We start from the raw sequence: 24,098 nt of genomic DNA on the forward strand, positions 1-24,098 counted from the left end.
GAATCAAACAATGAACGCATAAACAAGCAAAACAGCAAACTGACGTTTCTCTCTTTCTCCCCCTCTCCCTCCCGCTAAAAAAAGTCAATAATAAAAGCAGCGTAGTGCACTAGTCCCCTGGAAAAGCGGTGAGCTCACTTCAGGCCCCAGGCCTAGGCTATGACTGTGCTCCCTGAAAGCAGCCGTGTCCTTGGGAGCACGATGGCTCCTCTAGGCTTCAGCTGGACTAGGCAGTGCCAAGCCTTGTCTACTTCGTCAGTTACTGAGCCATTAAACGTAGAGGAAACAGCAAACTACAGTGGGAATTTCAAATGATGCCTCTGATGATCCTTTCTCTAATTTTTTCTTGAATCGGAACATAAAATACTGTTTTCTTTCATCTTGAAACTTTTTTCCATGATTTAATCTTCTCAAGAACAAAGCTGTGGACACATATGGAGCTGTGTGCTCAGGAGCAGGCTAGGCCGGGAGACTGTGCCCTTGGTCCCTCTGTCGGATGGTGAGGAAGGAAAGGGACTTCCCTGGGAAGGGAAGAGTGGTTCCGCCCCGTAGCAGCATCAGAATCACACAGACTGCGTGGCTCCACCCCCAGAGTTGCCCATTCAGTAGATCTGGGGTGTGGTCTGGACAATCTGTATTTGTAACAAGTTCCTAAGCGATGTGGGAGCTGCTGGTCTAGGGAGTGCGCTTGGAGAACCACTGTCTAGAACAGTGGTCAGTCTCTCCGTGGATCCCATGACCTTCTGTTTCAGAGTCCAGAAGATTCTGCTCTCCACTGACAATCACCAGACGCACACACACGCACACATGCACACGTGCGCACACGCTCACACACAGGCATGCACATGCACCAGGAACATAGAACCTAGAGAATGGGGTAAATACACACAGCCACTCAGTTTCCCTTTTCTTTCTCTCTTCTCGGCTCAACCTGAAGAAAGTCTATTTCTCATACTTGGCCTGAAAGAACTGGTGCCTTTTGGGCGGTAGACCATCAGTTTTCAGCAGAATCCAATAGGGAAAGATCACAAACCAGAGTTCAGATGTAGTCTCCCTTCCCCTTCCTCTCCCTCTGGACTGGCTGGTATTTAACCGAATGTTTTCTGTTTACCATGAAATGCGTTATTAATGTGCATGATCTCCAGTAACCCTGAGACAATCCTAGTAGAAGGGTATTTATTCTTTTTACCCCCATTTTATAGATGAGGAAACCAAGATGGAGAGAGGCAAAGCCTCTTGCCTGAAGACGTTAAAAAAAGAAGAGCTCCGCCTCCAACCACACACCGCAGGAGCACCAAGCCCACCGTCCTCACTGTTTACGCTGGTGAACTGGCCTGTCCCCAGGGCCGACGTGGGACGAGTAAGGCGGCAGGCGTAGTGCCACAGAGAAAGGACGTGTTGTGACTGTGAGGTGTTGATTCGGGGGAGGGAGAGAGGTGCACGGGTTTGTTGCTCCACTTACTGATGCATCATTGTTTGCTTCTTGCATGCGCCCTGACCAGGGATCGAACCCTCAACCTTGGCGTATTGGGGTGACCCTCTAACCCACCCAGCTACTTGGCCAGGGCTCCTGTTTGAAACACATTGGAGGCCCCTCTCCTTTTCTGCACTAGATCAAGTGCCACATGCCGTAAACTTACCATTGCCTGCCTCCCTCTCTGCATGCCTTGTCTTTGAGAATTATTTTCATGTCCTTTCCCTCAAAATGTCACATATTCCTCTCCTCTGCTGACATTCGGTGGAACTACTTGAAAATAACTGTATTTTGAATGTGTGTCACCCCAGGCAGATGTGCCTGTGTCATCAGCGAGGAGAGGAAAGGTGGCTCATTTGTCAGTCCTGCCGCTGCTCGCGGCGGTCCCGCTGTCACCGCCTATTGTGTGTATATCTGACAGGGTTGGACACGCTCAGAGGGACTCGGGTACCTTAAGAGCCTGCCTAGAACTTTTTTATAAAACATTTTTCATCTCCACATGGACAGTGCAATCTCTGACTTATAATTTCCCGTTTGAACACTTCCATCCCTCAGTATTCACCTTATTTATCCTGGCGCAAGGTCTTCCAAAACAGGATATGCTCCTGAAGTCTTATTTTAGCTGTGATATGGCAAATGCACAAGCGAGCTTTTCTGCCTTTTTTTTATATGGAAGTCTTGGAATTTCCAGGGCTTGTGTTCTGAGCCAACACAAACACACGGAGATGGAGAGTGGGGGGTTTTGGAAATCAGTAGGTTTACTTCGCAACATTGCTTAGTGCAGACAGAGTTGCTGAGCAAGGCAGTGGGCGGTGAGTGTGGTTTGGAAACAGACAGCTGGTGTTTGTGACATGGGGAGATATAACAGCCCGTCCCTGATATCACCGCCATGGAAAGGGTGATGCCCACGTTATCTCGAAGGCTTTCCCGGACAGCCCAGGTACAGGAAAAGCAGCAGGGCCTGGGCAGGCAGTGCGAGGACGGAGAGAACACTGAACACGGAATTAGGAAGTTTCACTTCTGGCCCCAGTTCTCCTATCGCCTCGCCGTTACCTCGCGGGCAGTGAACCTCCTGGACCCTCGGCTTCCTCCATCTCACGGAGGCAAAAATACTCGCCTTGTAGAGTCCTTGAGACTGTTAGGAGACTCACGTGAGACAAAATATTTTAAGAATTAAAAGAAAAATTATAAAGCACTTTACAAATGTGAGACATCCTTCTGGCACCTCTCAAAAATCCACTTAACCTCTGGGCACATGACGTGTGCCCTGGGTGGGGCGGCGAGATCAACGGGGCATTCTGGCTTCTAGGGCACGTTGCTCGTATCACCGGTACTTGTTTGTATCCTCAGAAGTCTACCCGAGTATCTCTTTGGAGCAAGGTCAACAGAGAGTAATGATTTCCCCGTGGGACTTTGGGGAAGCTACTGAGCTCCTATTATTTCTGTTAAGGCCACCTCCCTCCATTCTGCTCTCCCCAAGTTCAGTGAGCTCCTGCCCATCATCGACTCACCACTACAGGTGGCATGTGAGGTGGACTCAGAGGGTGGTGCTAATTAGTTCTGACCCCAGACCCTCCTCTGAGAGACCTTGGGGTGAAGTCCATCTTTCCTTCTGCCCCTGATGAGTCCACACTTCTGGACTCACTGGCAACACCTCTCTGTAAATCCCTTATTATGAGTGTCCAAATAATGGAATTTAAGATGGGTCATCTACAAAATCTCCGATGGGCTCCACCTTCACCAAGCCTTCCCTTCCCCTTGCTGTTCCAGTGGGAGCCTGGCCTGCTTTGAAAGCTGGAGCCCTGTCCAATGATGACCCCCACATGCCGCCGAGCCCCCTTCTTCTTGTGGCCAATTCCGAAACACTTCTCCTCTCTACTGCCGCCCGAGCCACCTTCTTCAGCCTCCTTACCTCCTGGTGACCCCACCTCCTCCATTCATGATTTTGACGCCTGCCTCGGTCCCTTCCCCTCACCGCTCCTGTCCTTACTCTTTGTTCCTTGGACTCCCTCGTGGGCCTAGCCTCGGATTTCCTGCACCTCCTCGTTTGTAGCAATCACGGTCTCTACCCAGCCGCCATCATTCCCTCTCCTAGTGAGTCTCTGAGCCTTGTCATCACCTGTCATACTCTAACCGGAATCTTGATATCAAGATTCCTACTTTCAGACCAACCTCTCCTCAATTTTTTTTGCCAGTTCACTCGCCCCCCTGCAAGCCACACTTAACAGGCCTGGACTCTTACTGGCCCTGCCCACCACGTGCCAGGCTCCCCCCGCCTCCTGTGCCCTTTTCCGCCATCGTCCTCACTGGCAAACTCACAGCTTCGGTGAGTCCAACAGCGCACGGGGCTGCCTGCCGGGGCTAAGCCTGGTTGGAGCCGGGCCGGCGAGGTTTTCGGGCGTGCGACTTGCTAAGGTGTGTGTTACACGCCATACTCTCAGGCCCTTAACGTTTTTTAAAAAAGACAGGCTGAGAAAGGGGGAGAGGTGCAGCTCTGATAAAAACTCGCCGCGCTCCGTTCCCGCCCTGGCCTCCGCCCGGTCTGCTCTGCTTCCCGCCCCCTCCGCGCCACCTCTCCGCGGCGGGTCTGTTTGCTCTTCCTATTTGTTTGTTTATTTAGTTACATTTTACTAGGATGCAAGCCCGTGAAAGCAGGGGTGCTGTTTGCTCCGTCACCACTGCATTCCCATGAACAGAACCCCGGTTCACTTGGGCGACGACGTATTCAGCTGCATACTGAACAGAATATTCAATCTCCTACCTTTTCAGTGGGATATAAGTGGAAGTCACATCCTGGAACTTCTTGGAAAGCTCTTTGAAAGGGGATAAACTCCACCGGCTTTGTCTCTTGCCCTTCACGGTCCCTTCGTTTTCCTGCCTGGAACACAGACGCAACTGCTGGAGATGGAGCAGCCATTTTAGGATCTTTAGGGTTAGGCACAGGCTCAGGGTGACAGAACCAGGGGCTAAATCCATCTCGGTAGCTGACCCAGCCCTGACCTGCATACCCGGGCACCCACGTTAGTTATGCCCAGCACAAGACTTCGGTTATGTGGAGCCAGTGGAAGGGAGAGGGAAGAACTGACACGGTAGAATCCACTCCAGGCCTGTCACTTTCCCTACCCCATCTGATATCCCCTCCAAAAAAGAATGGTTCCTCCCCTCACCTGGGTGAGAATCACCATCCTAATGAGCCACTGTTACTACTGGGAATGTCGCTTCCCTCAGATGTGTTGGGTCTCTCAAGACAAAGCGTTAGGAAACTCTGCTTGAGGAGGGCCCGTGAAGAACTGACTGGGTGCGAGGAAGCTGTGGGAGAGCGGGGGCTGCCACAGGCTCAGTGGTTATCGAACGGGCTGAGAGAGTGTCCCTGAAGCATCTGGGTCCAGCCAGAGAAGCACCAGAAGATGCTTAGGACAAAGCTTGACCTCGATCACACTGTCAGGAGCTGTCACCCGACACTGCGCGACCACTTCCAGTGACTGGGAGTTGATGAAGTCACTGGACGACTGGTTCCATTGCTGAAAAAATACAACCGGAAAGTGCTCGTTTAAGGTGAACCTGATATGGCTGCACCTTAATGCTGTTCTGTGCCAGTTATACAGGACTTTACGGACGTATCTAAAGAGATTTCACCTGATCACTCGATTGCAAACAGTTGTAAAAATTATGCACTTTTTTTTTTTTGTATCTGCTAAGTGCAAAGTCACGCATTTGCTGCCGGCAAGGCCGAGGTGGAGGCAATAATGAAGGAGAACTGGTCCCAGCTGCAAACGGAACTGACGACGGCCCCAAGGGGAAGGCAGGCCTGCACGTGTGCAGCCCAAGGATGTGGCTGTTCCTATTTCTTTCTGATGGGCAAGTGTTTTGCAGAGGAGCTATGTGGGCGCAGGGCTGAGAGCCTTTCACATGGCCTTACGAACGTCACTGCGCTGGCCGGGGTGGGGGAGGAGGGAGACCGCAAAAATCATCATCCTGTGTGACAAAAACAAGTTATTTTTCATGGTTTAGCTGTGTTTGTGCCACAATCTCACAGTCCTGGGAATCCACCACTTCAGGCGAATTCCATACATTCGCATTTGGGTCTGAAAAGATGTCCAGTTACCCAGCAACGGAACCAAAGAGTCCATGACTTTCTGAAATAAAAGAGAAAAAAAAGTTTTCTGTTGTTTTGACGGCATTCCTTTACTTTCCACTCAAGAACAGCATTTCAGAAAGCTGATGTCTGTGGTAAGAAAAACACACCAATTTCTATGAATAAAAAATATAAAACCAAGAAGGTATGCTACCTTCCTTTTAAAAAATGAACTCATCAAAAAGACAGACCTTTTTCCTTTGTCTTGTAAGAGGGGCTTTAGTCTGTTTTAGAACCGCAGATACGGCTTCTCCACGGGGAAGAATTCGTTCACACGACGTGGTGATTATTTGCTTCAAAAACTGGAGTACAATTTACTATTCTCTCTCCCCCCACCCCTTCCCCCTGGATTCAGAAAGTCTCATTCTGCAGTGAGCACGACCTTCTGTCTTTCTTGCGAAGACAGCCTTTTGGAGCGAGAATCAGGGCAAGCCTGGATTGTGCAGCCTTGGCAGCATCCCTTTTCTAGGGCAGAGAGAGTGTTTTCAGCCGCTATCAGCTGAAGGGGTTAACCCTGGACTTGGCTGTCAGTGACACTTTTTTTTCTGGCTGGGCTCCGGGTTTCCCCTTGAAGGGATTTCCCTCCGCCTCTGCTGCAGGACCCTTTATAAAGAGCAGACTTTCTGTTTCCCTCCCCACTGAGCCTCGCTGCTGCAGGAGCTGAAGGTTCTTCCCAGGACTTTTGGCTGGGACGGGAGGCAGGGTTGGGAGCCACTTTCTCATCCCGACAGCAGCTTCACGTGCCTAGGAAGATGGTGGGGATCTTCGGGGCCTCGAGTCTACTATGGATGGTGCTTGTGGCTTGTAAGTTTAACTGCTGACCCATTGCAAACGCTTGTGGTCCGTCTTAGCCCCGCTGTGGTCCGGTCAGTGTTGCAGAGGTGGTTAGAGAAGGGAGGTGCTAGGATTCCTGCACAGGGAAGGGACTTAATTTAACGCGACTTCCTATGTGCTCTTGGTGTTGCTATGCATCATGACATTATCACAGCTGGAACGGCAGCCTCATGTTCTTTGGATACTTTTTCCCCAATGTCAAATGAGCATTTGGATTCTGTCTCTGGTGAGGTCTATCTCTTTTGTTTCCTGTGCCTGATATGAGATCAAACTCAGCAAACAACAAACCGAGTCTGATAGATGGCCTTTGGGGCTGGGCCCCAGAGTCGCTGCGTGAAGGTCATTTTGACACCTTCTCTGGCAGCGACTCCCATGCTCTTTGGCTGCCTTGTAGTGAGTGGGAGCAGTTTAGGAGAGAGATGGGCCAGGTCACACTGCAGACAAAGGTGGAAGTGAGGAGGGAAGAGCACTGCACAAACCCGTGTCAGTTTGCTTCTCTCTCTCTGCCTTCACAGCTCAAGCTTTTAAAGTCGAGATCTCGCCCAAGTCCCCGGTGATGGCTCCCATCGGTGCCTCGGTCTCGCTGACCTGCAGCACGACAGGCTGCACATCGCCCTCCTTCTCCTGGAGAACCCAGATGGACAGTCCTCTGAACGGGAAGGTGAGGACCGAGGGCCCCACGTCCACGCTGACCATGGACCCTGTCAGCTTCAGGAACGAGCACTCCTACCTGTGCACGGCCGTGTGCGAGACCAGGAAGGTGGAGAGGAGCATCGAGGTGCACGTCTACTGTGAGTACTTGGCAGGATCTCCAAGGGTCTGCTTTCGAATAAGCTTCTAAAAGGGGCATTTTAAAAAGAAAAAAAACACTGTCCACGTCTAGGTTCTTGGCTAGAGGGCTTACTGCCCCCAGAGAGTTAGACAGCTGAGTCCAGCACCAGCCGGGACCCAAACCCTGACTTCCATTCCCAACTCAGCCACAGATGTGGGGACCGTGGGTGGGTGAGACTCACTGGCTCCTGCTTTGCTTTTGGAGCCATGAAATGAACATCTCTAAGGTTCTTTTTGCTTTATTTTCTAAAACTTCCTATTGGATTAGATCCTTACATGTTCACTGGGCCAGGCGTCTACATGATTTCTGAATCCCGTCCTTCGGGGAGTTTCTGTTTCTTCAGTCTTATGCAATGGGGTGCTCAGAATTGGTTTAGGCAGAGATCCATAATTTAGTCACAGGCTTCTGCATAAGAGTTTCCCCTTGGACACAGAAAAACACTGGTATGTCCGTTGCTCATTGGATGCTGGTGTAGATCAGTTTGAGTTCGTGTTGTTGTTTTTTGGTGTCATTAATCCTTAATGCTCAGCTGCTCAGCCTCCAGGGTATTTGCATAATGAATTGGATTTGCCTTGTGAGTGTGAATGAAAGCCCCTCGTTTAGCATTCCACCAAGATACAGCCCAGTCTATTCTCAATCCGGCCGAGACGTGAAAAACTAATCCAGAATAAATCACTGGCCTTGCTTACTGAGGAGCCCTTTAAAAGACACACACACACACACATATACACACCCACACACATATACACACCCACACACTGCAGTGCTTCGCTGCCTCTTCACGAAGGCCTCATTTGATTGCTCTATAATTACACTGCTTCCCTTCTGCCCTGGTGGAGCTCAGCTCTGTGCGGAAACTCGAACTGGCTCTTCACCAAGTCCCATGTGTGGCTGATTCTTCCCAGGACACGGTGCCTGGCGGCTGCTGCTTTCCATTTACCGGGGGGCCGTGCAGGCACTGTTTCTGTGTGTGCAGCCTCCTGAGCCTCCTGAAAGGCCCCCTTATGTAAATACAGGGAAAAGTAGCCAGTTCTTCTGTTACCTGACAACACACTTGTGGGTCACAGGCACAGTTCTTACAGAATCAGAGGGACAGAGATTGTTGATGAAAAAGTCTGTGTTTCTTTCAAAGATTTCTACTCCTTTTGCCTTTGTTCACTGGTCCTGAATTGCTGAGGATTTAAAGAAGGGAAAGGAAGGCCTTCTGGCTTTCATTATCTTGCCTGGAGTTTTTCTTTAAGTGTGTCTGTCTCTCATTATGTCAAACAGTCCTGCCTTCATTCCACACTTGGTTTTAAGAGTCTTTAGAGTCGAGACCTTTGTATTCTTGTGACAGGTTCTCGAAACGGCTGAGGGGTCAGCATCGTGAAGGTCTATAGTGGAAAGGAAGCCCTTTGCAACAAGGCCGAAGCTGACTGAGACGGTGCCTGCCCTTGGCCCTGAGGGGTTCACATGCAGTACTGGTTAGGACCCTGAGTTAGGTGTTTTGGGGGGCAGATCTGCCTTGCAGACTTTAAAGATTGTACAGGCATCCATTTCGGGTGGCTTAGTCCCTGTGAGAGGCGCCCTTTCCAGAAGCCAATCATTTAACGCAGCTCTCTTCGTTTCTTGGCACATCTCCCCCAGTCGCTGTTCTTTGCAATGGCATGCTGAGCTTCCAGTTCCTTATCTGTAGAATGGGAACATGTCTGCCCTGACTAAAATGAGAGAATGTGATATGACATAATATAACTCTGCAGCGACTATGCAGAATAACAGAAATCCTGAGTTTAAGTCCCAGACTCCACATTTACTAGTGGTGTGACTTCAGGTTAGTTATGCAAATGCACCAAGTCTGTGTTTTTGTATCTGTGAAGTGTGGTCTCTATCTCTTAGGGTTATTGTGAGGGTAAAATAAAATCATTTATGTTGCCCTGGCCGGTGTGGCTCAGTTGGTTGGGCATCGACCAGTGCACTAGGAGGTTGCCAGTTGGATTCCCAGTCAGGGCACATGCCCAGGTTGCCGGGTAGGGGGAATTGCAGGAGGCAGCCAACTGATGTTTCTCTCGTATGGATGTTTCCCCCTCTCTCTCCCTCTCCCTTCCTCTCTAAGTCAATAAAAACATTAAAAAAAATTATTTATGTTAAATGAATGGCACAGTGATAGGCACATATAAATATTTAGTAAACATTAATTTCTTCTCCCTTCTTTTACTCCAATACCATGCAAGCCTTAGTACCTGCAGCATCAGAACTGAAGAGCTGGCCAACAGGTGACTGATTCTCATTTGTGAACCTATCTGATCATGAAAGGCAATTTAAATGAGGCCACACTAATGGAAACTTTAGATTCGTTGGCATGGCATTAAATCCCTAGGGGACCTGACACAACACGAGCGAGGAGCCCACTCATGTGTGTTCATTGACCTTTGCAGCTTTCCCCAAGGACCCGGAGATTCATCTCAGTGGCCCTCTGCAGGTTGGACGGCCGGTCACAGCCACCTGTCTGGTCCCTGATGTTTACCCATTCGACAGGCTGGTGATTGATTTGCTGAAAGACAAACATCTCTTGAGAAATCAGGAGTTTCGGGAGCTTCCGGAGAGCAAGTCCCCGGAAACCATGCGTTTGGAAGCGACCTTCACTCCGACCCGGGAGGATATTGGGAAAGCTCTTGTTTGCCGAGCGGCGTTACACATTGATGAAATCGATGCAGAGCTCCGAGAAAGGAATACCACAAAGGAGCTGCAAGTGGACAGTAAGTGCGCTGTGACGTGGCCTGGTCTCTGTGGGAGTTTAGTTGTGGGTATAAGGCAGTACCCTCAGCAGCTCAAGTCAAGAAGAACCTTGTTTTACTCCATTTTTATTCACTGAGAACATATTTGTCGACAACGTGCTTTGAAGAAAAGAGCACTGGGTGTGGGTTAACAAGACTTGAGTGTCGGTTCTGGCTCCATTAACCGTGTGAACCTGGGTTGCTTAACTTCTCTATTTCCCAGTCGACCAAGGGGAAGTAAAAATACCACCCAATGGGTCGTAGGAAATGGGTTCAAATGGTACAATTTTTAATTGTGTTTGTAAACTCCTATACCATGCCCTGAAATATCACGGTATAGAGCCCTTACGAGGTGAGTGCTGTTTCTGTGTGTGTACGTGTGAGCACTGGGTGGGGGAGTCAGATGAGCTTTGGGTGCCCCACACTCCCGGAGACGCCGGGGGTTTGAGGCAGTCTCATAGTTCCCGGATGGTGTAGGAGTCGCCTTGCTGTGCTGGACTAAAGTACTGCATTCTGCTCTGGGCACCACACTGAAAAGAAGTGTTGCCAACTACAGCATGTTTGAAAGAGAAGGGGTGGAAAGGCTTTTATCAATATCTTGAGCAGTCGGGATGGGATATTTTCCTAGAGAATACGGAACTTAGAAAAGGGAGCTGTCATTAAGTACCTGAAAGACGGTGATGTAGGAAAAGGGTCTGACTGATTCTGTAACAGCAGAGGACTGAGCTACGACCAACGTGTAATAGTTACGAAGGGGAAGGTTTCAGCTCAATGAGGGGGAAATGTTCTAATACTTAGAGCTGTTCCCAAAATCAAATGGGCTGTTTTGTAAGGTGGTGGAATGCCTCATGCGAGGAGTGTTAAAGGCGACTTAGATGACCACCTGGCCAGGGTGCTGAGATGGGACTCCGACCCTACCTGGGAAACTGAATCGTATTAAGGGTCTTTCTTAATTTCTGCGTATCTATGGCTATCTGAAAACTCCAACCAACAACAACAACAAAATTAACCCAAACAAATGAGTCAGAAGCCAGACTGACTAATTTCTGGGGCTCCATGATTCCTTATATTAGCCTGACACAGTAAGTGTGTCAAGTTTATGGGCGCAGAGACATACAGCCTGTGAGAGAAACACGTGACCCCTGCTGGGTCAGAACAGGGTTAGCACTTGCTGACACTGTGCCCTGTCCTTCCAGTCCCCCCCAGGAACATCGCCACCTCTGTGAGTCCCTCCACGAGGCTGCGAGAGGGTGGCTCCGTGACAATGACGTGTACCAGTGAAGGCCTGCCGGCCCCACAAATTTTCTGGAGCAAGAAATTAGATAGTGGGGAGCTGCAGCACCTTTCTGGAAACTCAACGCTCACGCTGGTTGCCATGAGGATGGAAGATTCTGGAACCTATGTGTGTTCAGGAGTGAATCGGGCTGGGGAAGACAAAAAGGAGGTGGAATTAATTGTCCAAGGTAAGTAGAATGTGACAAAGTGAGGGGGAGATGCTGTCGTTGGGACCTGAGCACTGCGAAGTGGCTTCGATGCCTGAATTATGTCCTTGGGTCCTACTGATGACCCATCTCGTCACCACATACTTCAGCTCAGTTACGGACTCGTCTTACTCACACTTGTAATAGCTGAGTGCCTGCCACACAGTAGGTGCTCAGGAAACGCAGGATGAGAACATTGTAAATGTGGGCGGCTCACGTTTTTCACACGTGAGGTTTAAACTTGGATGGTTAGAAAAACAAAAGTCAGTCTCCTCATCAGGAGGTGAACTCAGCTGGGTGTTCAGTTAGCATTATCTGGAGACCAGGAAAGAGATGACACAGACAAGAGCACGCACAGCTCGTCCCAGAAAACCACCCCGTAAGCAGCGGCGTTCCGTTTCAGGGAGAGGGAGACCAGCTGGGTGAGGAAGGGCGGTTCTGTGCATCGCGGGATTCTAGCAGCCCGAGCCCTGAAGGGAGAACTGAACTCTCCATGGACCTTGCAGTGACCTGACAGGTTCTCCCGCAGGAGACACAGATTCACAGGGTACCAGACCTGAGACGTGCTCACAGGCAGGAAGCGGCTCAGTGGTAAAGCCCCCCTCCTCACAGCAGCGTGAGGAATTCAGAAACTCTGGGCTTGTTCCGAAGGGCCTGTCCCTTTCAGGATCTCAGAGCCTGTGGGTCTGTTGAGGTAATCCGAGGAGAACCTTCTTTGGAAGGTACTAGTGTCACAACTAGACCAACAACACTAAGAAAAAGAACTTCTGGCACAGACGAGAACCCTGCATAGTGTGGTGGATCTGGGTTATTTATGTGTTGAGGTTTCTCTCTTCCACCCCCAGCCTGCTCTTCACAAGGACTGTTCTAGTGGTTTTCTGTGGAGTATCATCTGTCACTTTGGGAGTTGCCCAACACTTCCAGTTTCTTCGGGGAAACAGGATGGAGATTTCAAATTCCCTTTCTCCCCAGACGGCAGCATGGGTGCCCAGTGGGACTGATAACACTGGCAGCCAAGAGCTTTCCTGGATATTGGAGTCTTGGGAGTTTGCCCTCCCATCCCAGTTTCCAGCCCCTGAATTAACTCTATTTTTATTTTGCATCAAACTAAGTTTAGAGGTGGCTCATATGCCACTTAAATGCTTAGCCTTTGACTCTGCTTTCCGTGTGACTTTCAGTGGTATAGCTTTATACTGTCGGGACAGAAGCTCTGAGCGGTGGCCCATTATGGGCACTGTATCCAATTAGAAGGCATATTTTTGTAGCTTTGTAGCTTTTTTCAGTGCCTCTCTTAGGCCTTGTGTTATCTCCACACAAGGGTGACTGGATTGAGTTGTCCAAGCAGCTGAAAGCTGGGATCTTGAAGCTGGCCTGGTTTCAAGCCTTAATTTTGCCACTTGTAAGTTGGATAAAGTCCTTCAGCATTTCCGAGCCTCAATTTCTCTGAGAAGGTGGTGGTGTTTGTGGTGGGATCAACAGCGAGGGTTTCTGAGGTTGCTGCAAGGACTACATGAGACAATCCATGTAATGGCTTACACGGCACTGAAGATGCTGGCACCTCTCACACAGTGTGAGCTGTTGTCCAGCGTCGCAGGGGTTTGCGCAGAAACTGAACTATTGCTATGAAACAGGCCCCTCGAGAAACAGGCCCCTCTGGGGGTCTTGACACATTTTTACCCACATTCATTGTGCTCAGGGAAGGAACCAATGGAGCGCCGTGGGCTCATTCTCACGGGACATGGTCTCATTCCTGATGGCCCCAATGTGCAAAGGACTGACTTTTTCTTGGCACAGATGTTCGCTTAAAGGAAACCAGAAAAAAACAAAACCACAAAGACCATACATCGGAATGTGGTGAGAGGAGAACAAACCTACCTTCCTTTTGTCTTGTTTTTTCCTCCCTAGAAAAGCCGTTCAGTGTTGAGATCTCGCCGGGGCCCCAGGTGGCTGCGCGGGTCGGGGACTCGGTGGTGCTGAGGTGCACTGCCGCCGGCTGCGAGGCCCCGTCTTTCTCGTGGCGAACCCAGATCGACAGCCCTCTGAGCGGGACGGTGAGCAGCGAGGGGGCCACGTCCACACTGACGCTGAGCCCTGTGGGTTTCGAGAACGAACATTCTTACCTGTGCACTGTGACCTGTGGACGTAAGAAGCTGGAGAAGAGAATAAAGGTGGAGCTCTACTGTAAGTGGCGGCAGAACCGTTTACTGTTGTTTTCAGTCCCTTGGGAGAAATGTAACACGAGTCCGTGATGGACAATGAGATCCGTGGGTTTAGAAAGGGAAGTTAGCACCGGGAATGGTTCCCGACTCTCCGACCCAGAACTTCCGCTGCAGCCTCATCGGCCTAAATCTTAAGTACACGTTACATACGTGCACAGCATGGGCAGTCCTTCTGTCTCGTCTGCCTCAGGCACGGGAACACGCCATGTGCTCGCCGCTTCCCATCCTCTCTCTGTGTCCGGTGTGTCTGAGGTGAGAGTGAGCAAGGAGTGGGGGTCAGTGCCATTCAGGTCCCTGCGGGGGGATGAGGCTGCCCGACGTGAGAACTGGGGGTGAGCCCCGAGCCTCCCGTTTGGAAGGCGTATTTGGAAAGCTGATGGGCGGGATGGGGAAAGTGAGGCAACAGGGAGCAGGAGAAAGCCGGGAACGCAGGCCGGGAGGTCGAGAGGGCAGAGGGCATAGCCAGGGGCAGGGGCAGGGGCCAGGCAGAAGCAGGGGGAGCGCCAGGTGGGGACAGTGGCTGAACTACGCACACACCCTGCGCTTTTTCCTGCTGTGCTTGTCACCTGAGAGCCCTTCACAGCCTCCGATCTCATGAATTTGACATTGCTGGAGCTCCCGAGTTTAAGGAATGAGGGATACAATAGGCAAAGTAACCACAGCGTGAGCTCGTCGGGAGGGTTACTCTGCCTTGTCTAATTCAGCTCAATTCAAGGGGACATACTGTAGAGATTTTCCACCAGACAACCCACCCAAACTTGTGTCCCCCTCGGGATTTGTTAGAAAGGAGTTAGAGTCTGTCTGTAAAGGGATCTGAATCTCTCAAAAGAAGGGTGAGTTTTATTGTGTTATCAAATTACCCAGAGCCCAGGGTCTGCGGATGTGGGCGCATTTCCAACAGCAATGAGAGCCAGCAGCGCCTCACTGCCATGTGGAAACAGTTGAGGATGTATCACTTTAACAACATTTACTTAAGGGGAAACATTGTAGCATTGCTCTTACTCTGGGTAACTATTTTAGTCTAGTGTTTATTGATTTGCATAGATGTAGTATAAATACTATTTAGAACTGAAATCTCTTAGCTTTTTTTCTTAACTGCAACTATGGTCTGAGAAAGATTTAAACTTTGCTGCCTAAACTTGGCCACTGGACACTGAAGGGTCTAAGTTGAGAGCTGCCCTGTGGGTCTTCACCGATACCGAGAGCCTGCGCGGCTCTGTGAGGCCAAGTTTGAGCTCTGAGGTCAGAGGAATACGCATCTGACCTCAACTCAGCGACTTCCTGGACACGGCTGGTGCCTAGTGAAAGTCTCTTAGCCTCTCTAAGACTTGTACATTTTCCTAGCTATAAAGTAAGTGCTCTATGGGTTTTCCTAGCTGTAAGAAAGTTAAATAACACCCATTTCATCAGGCTGTTTTAAAGACTGAGATACAGTAAGGGACTAGCATGTAGTAAATATTCAATATATCATGGTAAATATTTGAAACATTTAAAACATAGAGTTACCAAATAAGATGGTGGAAGCTCACGGGTCCTCGGAAGAGTCAACCTATGGCTCTCAGCAGGACTGCATCACTAATAAGAAAAAAATAAGTATATTTATTACTCGACTGCCTCATTTACTGTTGTTCATTCCAGCATTATATATATTTAATATCACAAATATTTACACTTAATGTCATTATATACTGGTGATCACTCTATCCCAAGGGATTTGAAACTCATTGGAGATCTTTGATTTTAATAGAGATTAGTTCTGTTTTTCCATTGAACGTCACCTATGAGCATCATTTTTGCTTGATGTCTGCAGCGTTCCCCAGGGACCCAGAGATTGAGATGAGTGGTGTACTGGTGAGTGGGAGCCCGGTCACAGCAAGCTGCACAGTTCCTGACGTGTACCCTCTCGACCAGCTGGAGATCCAACTCCTGAAGGGGGAGCATATCATGAAGAGTAAAAACTTTTTGGAGTCTAAGAAATCCCTAGAGACCGGGAGTTTGGAAGTGACCTTCATCCCCACCACTGAAGATACTGGCAAAGCTCTTGTTTGTCAGGCTAAGTTATATATTGATGAACAGGAATTTGGACCCAAAGAACGGCAGAGTACACAGGAGCTCTATGTTAACAGTAAGTGCGACGTATCCACAGTTTAATAGGGATTTCTTTAGTCACATTTGCCAGGCAATAGTTAGCACAAGGTTAAGAGTTAAAACTTCTGTGAAAAAAACACACAAAACTAAAAGAAATGGAAAATAATGATTATTATAACAACCCAACCCTAACACTTAATAACTCTTTATTAGCCTATAACTATGAGTTGGCAGTTCTGGAAGGGCCGTATGAGCAGTTGCCTGCTCAGTATGGTAGGAGATGAACTCACTCATGCCGTCAGTTGGCAGGTCAGAGTGTGGGGGGGGGTGGCCCCAGGTGGCCTCACTTACATGTCTGGGGCCTTCCCTGGGATGTCCGGGCCTCCCTTGCTCCATGCGCTGTCTCACTCTCAAGAAAGGCAGCAATGTTTCAAGAGAGTGATAATCCTTGGGCTTGGAAGTCCTACAATGTTACTTCTTCCATGTTACTTTGGTCAAAGTAAGTTACAGGGAAGCCTGGATTCAAGGGGTGGAAGGATAGACTCTACCTTTTCACAGGAAATTCCTGTGAAAAGGTAGAGTCTATGAAATTATGTTTGAAATTCCACAAACATAATTTGTGGTCATGTTTAATGTACCATAAATGTCGATATATGTTATCATTGATCATCCACTGTTTGGTAGCAGGAGTTCCTACAGAACTTATTTCCATTAGAAAATACCCATTATGTGTCCATTTTTTCTGTCTACAATTCTGTGTCTGCTAAAGTAAAGGGGGACTGAAACCCTCTTTGGTAAAGTTATCAAGGTTTATAAACTGTTCTAATCCATTGATTGCACAGCCCAGTTTGGCAACATTTTTAAAACTCCTTGGAACTCAGGGCATAAGGGGTCAAGCTAACAACTGTTCCTACCTTTTCAGCTGCCCCCATGAATATAACCATCCTGGTCAGCCCCTCCTCCATCCTGGAGGAAGGTCGTTCTGTGACTATGACGTGCTCTAGTGACAGCCTCCCAGCTCCGAAGTTCCGGTGGAGCAGGCAACTTGAGAATGGGCAGCTACAGTTTTTTTCTGAGAATACAACTATCACCTTAACTTCTACAAGAAGGGAAGATTCTGGTATTTATGTATGTGAAGGGAGCAGCCAGACTTCGATAAGCAAAACAGAAGTTGAATTAATTATCCAAGGTGAGCAGTGCGTGATTAATGAGTTATTGCTACTATTATTTTGGTTGTGTCACTGGTTTTGAACAAAGTCCTCTTCAAAGAAATTTTTTTATTTTTAAATTAGAGTTGATGCACAATATCAGTTTCAGGTGTATAACCCCATGAATAGACATTTATATAACTTATAAAGTGATAAGCCCGATAAATTTAGTACCCATCTGACATCATATATAGTTATAATATTATTGACTATATCCCCCTGCTGTACTTTACAGCCCCATGACTATTCTGTAACTACCAATTTGTACTTCTAAATCCCTTCACCTTTTTCACCTATCCCCCACCCCTCTCCCATCTGGCAACTGTCAAAATATTCTCTGTATCTATGAGTCTGTTTCTGTTCTGCTTGTTCATTTATTTATTTATTTTTATTTTTTAGACTCCACATATAAGTGAAATAATCTGGTATTTGTCTTTCTCTGTCTGATTTATTTCACTCAGCACAGTACCCTGTAGGTCCATGCATGTTGTTGCAGATGGTGAGATTTCATTCTGTGGTGATAAGCTTTTTCTTGTCTGGGAAGCTCTTTTTCTGTTCTTCGATTCTAAATGGTAGCTTTGCTGGGTAGAGTAGTATTGGTTGTAGGTCCTTGCTTTTCCCATCGCTTTAAATATTTTGTGCCAATCCCTCCTGGCCTAAAAAGTTTCTGTTGAAAATCAGCTGACAGCCTTATGGGAGCTCCCTGATAGGTAACTAACTGGTAAGAATCCAAAAATATGAGCATAAGGAGCTTCTGGGACAAGTTCAAGTGTACCAATGTTTGCATCATAGGGGTGAAAGGAGAAGAGAAAGAGCAAGAAATTGAAAATCTATTTGAAAAGGAAATAGACATGGAAGTCCAGAAAGTGCAGAGAGTCCCAAACAAGATGAACCAAAGTCCTCTTTGAAAACAAAATTTTTACTAAACAAATGCACTGAGGGTTTTGAAGAGCAAGCTTGGGATGTTTCCTATGCAAGGAAAGTGCCTGGAATAGTACTTTCTCATGAACCATGCCAAGTCTCTTATCCTAAAACTCTTTAAACCTCAAGTGGACAGCTAGCTCCAGGAACCACGCCAGGAATACCAGTTACACTTATGAGGCAATGATTATGGTTTTGAAACAAGAATAAGAAGACGTATATGTGTATTTAAAAAATACTTAGGATTAAAGCCACCCTCTCTGGCTGAATTGGACGCTCAGTGGTAATCTTGCAAGTTGCCTGCTAGTATTTGCTTAGAAGCCTAAGGGGCACTTAAACCTTTTGTAAATGCTGAGGCTAACAGTCGCAGTGACTGTGTCCTCTGGTTTGGTTTGGTGGCATAAAGACACTAGAGCGGATTAAGCTATCAGATCCAGAGCCTCTCTCCAGGATGGAGAGCCAAAACTGAGAACAAAACAATTCCTAGTTGACAGGTTGGCATTTTGGAGTTTTCCCTCCATACTTTCGTTTTTGGTGTTGAAGGCTCTTTTTCACATTGGAATTCTAAAGCTGTTTATTAAGCACCCATCTTTTGGCTAGGCTGGGTAAAGGATTATATTAAGGGACATGCGAGAAGCATGAGAAATGTCTTCTCTTATTAAAAACGTGATCATTTACAACCAGCCAGTCAATGCTTGATATCTTTACTCGCCCCTCTAAACATTCAGTGTAAACAGTAACCACAAATGGCTCCTTGATAGCTCCTGTTGCTGTTATGTTAATGAGGAACTGGTTTATATTTCACCCAATCAGAGGTGCCTCTCAAATTCTCTTTCCAGTGGCTCCAAAAGACATACAACTTACAGCTTCTCCTTCGGAGAGTGTCAAGGAAGGAGACACTGTGACTATCTCCTGTACATGTGAAAACGTTCCCCAAACCTGGATCATCCTGAAGAAAAAAGCCGAGACGGGAGACACCGTGCTCAAGTCCATAGAAGGCGAATACACCATCCAGAGGGCCCAGTTAGAGGACGCGGGCGTGTACGAATGTGAATCTAAACACGAGCTTGGCTTGCAGTCCCGAAGCATCACACTTGATGTAAAAGGTTAGACTTTTGTTTTTGTTTCTGGTTTTCAAACTTTTTAATGATAGGTCAGGAGAATTTTGGTGGACTGTAAAGGATTTCTAGGGTGAGATGAATGAGTTGGCAAAAAACAGAGCTGAGTTCCGTGCTGATTGTGCTTATTTCTTAATATTTCCTAAAATAGTAATGCACAGCTGCTCCAGCCTATGGAGTGGGGCCAGGGGCTGACAGGAATCCTTGGTGAGCGCAGAGCTCCCATCTGCTTTTCTCAAAGTTAACAATTCATCATTGGTCTCTGAGGTCTTGTAGCTCCTGAGTGTTTCAACATATTTTTGAAACCTTTCCCTGGGGACTACGAGAAAGCGAAAGAAGATTGATAGATGGGAAAAGATCCATTTCCTTCCTAAAGGAAGAGAAGTCGATTCTCTGAACATTGAGTAACTGCGCATTTTCTGGATCAACTCTTTTCAGGATAATAATAGGGAGTGGCCATCCGGATGCAGAACAATGTATATGAACCTCTAGCTATAGAACTGCCTCCTTAGACATCCCAGCCCCTTGCCCATTCTGCCCTATTCTGAAGGAGAGAGGGGGCAAGAGGGCACTGGTCTCAGCAGAGAAACTTCAGGGGCCCCTTAATCTTCTAACCCCTCTGTGAACACCCAACAGTAAGACCTGTTGTTGGTCTTACTGGTGAAAGAATTTGCCAGCCTTTCCCCATCAGTCCTCCGGGCCTTTGTGTGTTAAGGAGCTCCAGCTGTGGACTGGAAGCCAAGCTTGGAGCGAAGGGGCTTCGAACAAATGCAAACCCTCTTAAGAGCCCCGGGCCCTTGGCTGTCAGAGTTAGCAACTGCTTGCCAATTAAAGGGAATGTGAACCTAGGTTAGCAAACAGGCCAACTTTCACTCACCTGGCCCAAATTTTCAAGACTGCTGGCCTTTACCTTATGTTTTCTGTCTTTGCAGTACCTCCTCGCAACACAACAGTATCAATACATCCATCTAGGCATGTTAAAGAAGGGGACAATGTCACGATCACATGTAAAACCTTTAGTCATCCGCCTGCAGTGATTGTCCTGAAAAGAGTCGGTCTGGCCAATGGAGTTACTATATGTTCAAAGAATGGAACATTCACCCTGTACCGGGTCACTCAGGGTGACGCCGGGGTGTATGTGATCAGAGCCTCCAATGAGGTTGGGGATGAGTCTGGACGGATTGAGATCTCAGTTATGAGTAGGTTGAAATGCATGGTTCCTCTTACCTTTCACCCTGACGCCCCCAGGCCACCTCCAAGCCTAGCCCCAGGAAATCGGACTCCTAACATTTTTGTAATTCTGTTTATGGTTAACAATTCTCTTTAAAGACAAGTCAAAGCTTCTCCACTCTCTAACTCTTCCTCACACATGGCCGTCTTTTCTAATTGCTTTATGAAATTAGTAACTTAGATATTTGCCATTCTCGCTTATTACTGAAGTGGACGATGGAAGCGTATTGGGCACTCAGCTAGGGATTCAGGCTCCCGGACTAGATATGGTTTAAAATAATGACAAATCAATGGAGACTAGAATCTGATACTTTCCCTGGATATTGTGAACTACTTTCCCCTTGTATTTAGCTGAAGTTGAAAATTAACTTTGTTTTATGTTGGCTTGAATGAATTCCAGTGATAGAAAAAGTTGGAGCCTTTAGGATTTTCAGTGTTTATACAGCTAATAGAAAATCGTATTAGAACGTTGCTCTGGGAACCGACTCAGCAGCAAATTTGTGTTTTACTGCAGATGCCTGAGGGGGAAACTGAGGGAAAAAGATAATTTATTAAATTTAAAAGAAAACAATAGGAATAGAAATACTGCTGTCCACGTGTCATCGACATTGATGCCCAACCACAACTGTGGTCATGGACGTCCCATTAAAACATGACCTTTCTACTCAGACTAGATAGACTCTAAAAAAAAAAATAAAAAATGAGGCAATTATTATGTTTAGGGTGAAGGGTTTTTAACCTTAATAATTTGAAAAATTATTAAGACCCTTGGGATTCTTATCTACTTGGGTGACCCCAGTGATTAGAATCCTCTAGAGGGAATGTAGTGATCACCAAAATCAGATCACTCATTCTTCTGGGACCAAGACAACACACATGCCACCTGTGAGGTCACACGGTGCTGTGGAGACCTAAGTACAGACAGAGCTGTGTATCTAGTAAGGGCCTCACTCTCTTCTGTAGAGGTTCTTGTGAGGCTAAGATATCATTGCAGCTGTCAGATCATTTTTAGTAGATTAGAAAGAGCGCTAATTTTCATTTTGTGCATTACCTTCTGTACCCAACCTGCAACTAAATGACAAAATGACAGGATGCAGAAAAAAGGAAGTATTACTATTAAAAAATATGTAGCCCTGGCCAGTGTGGCTCAGTTGGGTGGAGCATTGTCCCATACGCCAAACAAGGTTGTGGGTTCTATCCCCAGTCTGGGTGTGAGTGAGAGGCAACCAACCAGTGTTTCTCTCTCACATCAATGTCTCTCTCTCTCTCCCCCTTCCTCTCTCTAAAGTTAAAAAAAAAAAGTATGTTGGGTGCCAACTACTCCAAGCATTGAGCCAGGTATTTGCTCTTTGGTGGTGAATGAAGAAAAAAAGTAGGTAACTCAGTCTGTGGGAGGAAACCAAATTTAATAGAGAACCACACACATAAATGTTCGATTAGAAGCTGTGGTAAGAGCTCCCCGGGGCAAGGACAGTGGGTTCTAAAAGCATACCGACGACTTAGGCGGGGAGAGCCGCGGGCCAGAGAACGACTCTGAGTAACATTTACGCTCAAACACGATAGTGTGCAAAAAGTTCAGTTTATCAAGAGATGATACAAACGGTGAAGATGCCCTACTTCAGAGACACAGAATATAACATTTTCTGTCTCTCTCTGCAAAGGCCATTGGCAAGAATCTTCTGCTTACTACCTTACACATCGTGTCTGACTATATGGCCACACTCCACATGTTACTCGATTTCCTTGGACAAGTAACTGGTTAGTCATGTCAGTTCGCGGTGCTCGGAGTCCTAACTCTAGTACATATTTACATTCCCCAGAGCAGGCACCCCTCTCCAACGCTGTCTGTAAACGAGCCCTAAAGCGTGGCACCCTTCCTTCCATTCTGCAAGTGAGCCCCGGCCTAGCTGACTCCGTGTGTGGGGGAGTCGACAGCTGTCGTCCTGATCTGCCTTGGCCGTGGCCGTGGCCACTACCAACTGGTTATCTGGGTGATTCAGAGCAACATGCACTCGGGGTCCTGGTGGCCTGTCTCCCTGCTTCGCTTCTCTTCTCCTTAGAGAATGCGTTGCACTGTGAAAACACGTAGATATTACTGTTAAACAGCTTCTCTGCGGGCCAGGTGGTAACTGCACCCACTTTGTTATTTTCCAGGAAGAGAAAGCAACAAGGACTATTTTTCTCCGGGGCTCCTTGTGCTGTACTGTGGGTCCTCCTTGGTCATTCCTGCCCTCGGGATGATCATCTACTTTGCCAGAAAGGCCAACATGAAGGGCTCCTACAGTCTGGTAGACGCGCAGAAATCCAAAGTGTAGCCCACGTCTGAAATGCTCCACCAGAGACACTATTTATCAGCCCAAAGCCTTCACACCCACCATGAGACAAGCGACGAGCTGAGGGTCCTGACTTCCCGGATGCAGCAAGCTCTCAGAAAGAAGTGGCTGCCTGAGCTTCTGGCTGCGGCAAGAAGCCCGAGGAAAACTTTCTGGATGAGAAACAGGCACGACCACAGAGATGGGAGGCCTGGAGGCACTCCCTGATGTGTATATACAGTAGAAGGGTCTGTACATATGTAACATAAAATGATGCCCTAGCAAGATTGCTTGGAATGGCGGCACCCATAGGCTGAGCTCTAAAATAATTCAACAGCGTTGCCTGGACTGGTTGTTCTAACTTAATGCATCTTAGAAACAAATGTAATATTAATGTTGACTGGCAGCTGACCTGTCATCTTTTTCTATTTTATTTCCCATAACTAAATTTGATTCCTATCAAGTTCACGGACAACAACATCATGTTTGTAAAATACCAGGGTTTTATATTTTTATAGGCAAATGATAAACCAGGAGGGTGTGGGTTGTCTTTCAGGTACTAAACACTTCAGCCTACGAGGTGGCAGTTGTCTGGTTTCTCTGGATGGTACTGACGTGGTACGGAGACGCCTGGTGGTGTTGTTTGTTCATCAAACTTTCCCAAGTGACCTACTAGTGCAACTTCTTTTGATTTTTTTTTGTAAATGTTTAGCTGTTTTTGTATAGTAAAGCGATCGTTTCTGGACTTGTAGGACTTGTGTGTTTATTATCAACTGCCTCCTTGAATCACACTGCAGCTCTTTTTGAAACCCCAAGGTCCAAGGGTGACGTGTTCAAACCCATAGAAACAGTAAGGGACACCCACAGCGTGGCGCTCTGACTGCTTTTATCAGCATCGCCATGGGAACCTGACAAAAATTCAGGGTTCTTGGTGCCATCTTAACCCACTGAATTGCAATATCTGGTTTTGTGTCCTTGGAATCTGGAATTTAAATAATTCAAATATAGCATACACGAAGGCAGAATCCAGATAAAAACTCATACGTTAAAGGGCAAGGAAGGAACATCAGGTACAAGCCACTCAGATCAACAGCTAGAGCGTTAATATCCCTCAGAGCCTCTTAGAAGCAACCGCCCCCGTCACAGTGCTCGCTGAGCAGTGACAGATAGCTTGAATTATACATGAACCGTCCCTTGCTTTCTTTGGAGATTTATACCTGTATAGGTAGCCCTAAGTAAGACATCATTTAGTTTGACCAGGCTTTGAATTTTATATAAATATAGTCAAATGGTCGACTTGCCTGTGACTTTACTCTTTTACTCAAAATTGTATTTTTGCATAATTCATCCATGTTACTATATATAGCTATGGGTCGATCATTTTTAGTAGCTGTTAGTATTTCTCTATGTTATAGTATAGTTTTCCAAGATTTTGCCATAATTTATTTATTCATTCTACTGTTGATGGATGTTTGGGCTGTTTCTAGTTTCTT

At 47.3% G+C, this 24,098-nt stretch overlaps 1 protein-coding gene and 1 long non-coding RNA gene across 3 annotated transcripts in view; one reads left to right on the forward strand and one right to left on the reverse strand.

The window, feature by feature from the left end:
• The first annotated feature begins 6,248 nt into the window (after window positions 1-6,248).
• VCAM1 (vascular cell adhesion molecule 1) lies at window positions 6,249-23,350 on the forward strand. Of its 2 annotated transcripts, XM_087828299.1 has the most exons (10): window positions 6,249-6,413; window positions 6,959-7,234; window positions 9,690-10,010; window positions 11,225-11,491; window positions 13,415-13,690; window positions 15,539-15,853; window positions 16,739-17,005; window positions 18,785-19,051; window positions 19,996-20,262; window positions 22,448-23,350. In XM_087828299.1, the coding sequence occupies exons 1-10, from the start codon at window positions 6,362-6,364 to the stop codon at window positions 22,606-22,608; spliced, it is 2,469 nt and encodes an 822-aa protein (XP_087684425.1). In that variant the 5' UTR covers window positions 6,249-6,361; the 3' UTR covers window positions 22,609-23,350. The 2 variants fall into 2 exon arrangements, with proteins under 2 accessions (XP_087684425.1, XP_016060059.2); XM_016204573.2 differs by lacking the exon at window positions 19,996-20,262.
• LOC107530681 (uncharacterized) overlaps window positions 15,191-24,098 on the reverse strand; it is a 35,893-nt gene continuing 26,985 nt past the window's right edge. The window contains exon 3 of the long non-coding RNA XR_001602554.2: window positions 15,191-15,303. This is a non-coding gene — a long non-coding RNA (uncharacterized LOC107530681). The remainder of the gene's footprint in view (window positions 15,304-24,098) is intronic.

Source organism: Miniopterus natalensis, chromosome 19 (assembly GCF_054644295.1).
Source record: "Miniopterus natalensis isolate mMinNat1 chromosome 19, mMinNat1.hap1, whole genome shotgun sequence".
NCBI classification, from domain to species: Eukaryota; Metazoa; Chordata; class Mammalia; order Chiroptera; family Miniopteridae; genus Miniopterus; species Miniopterus natalensis.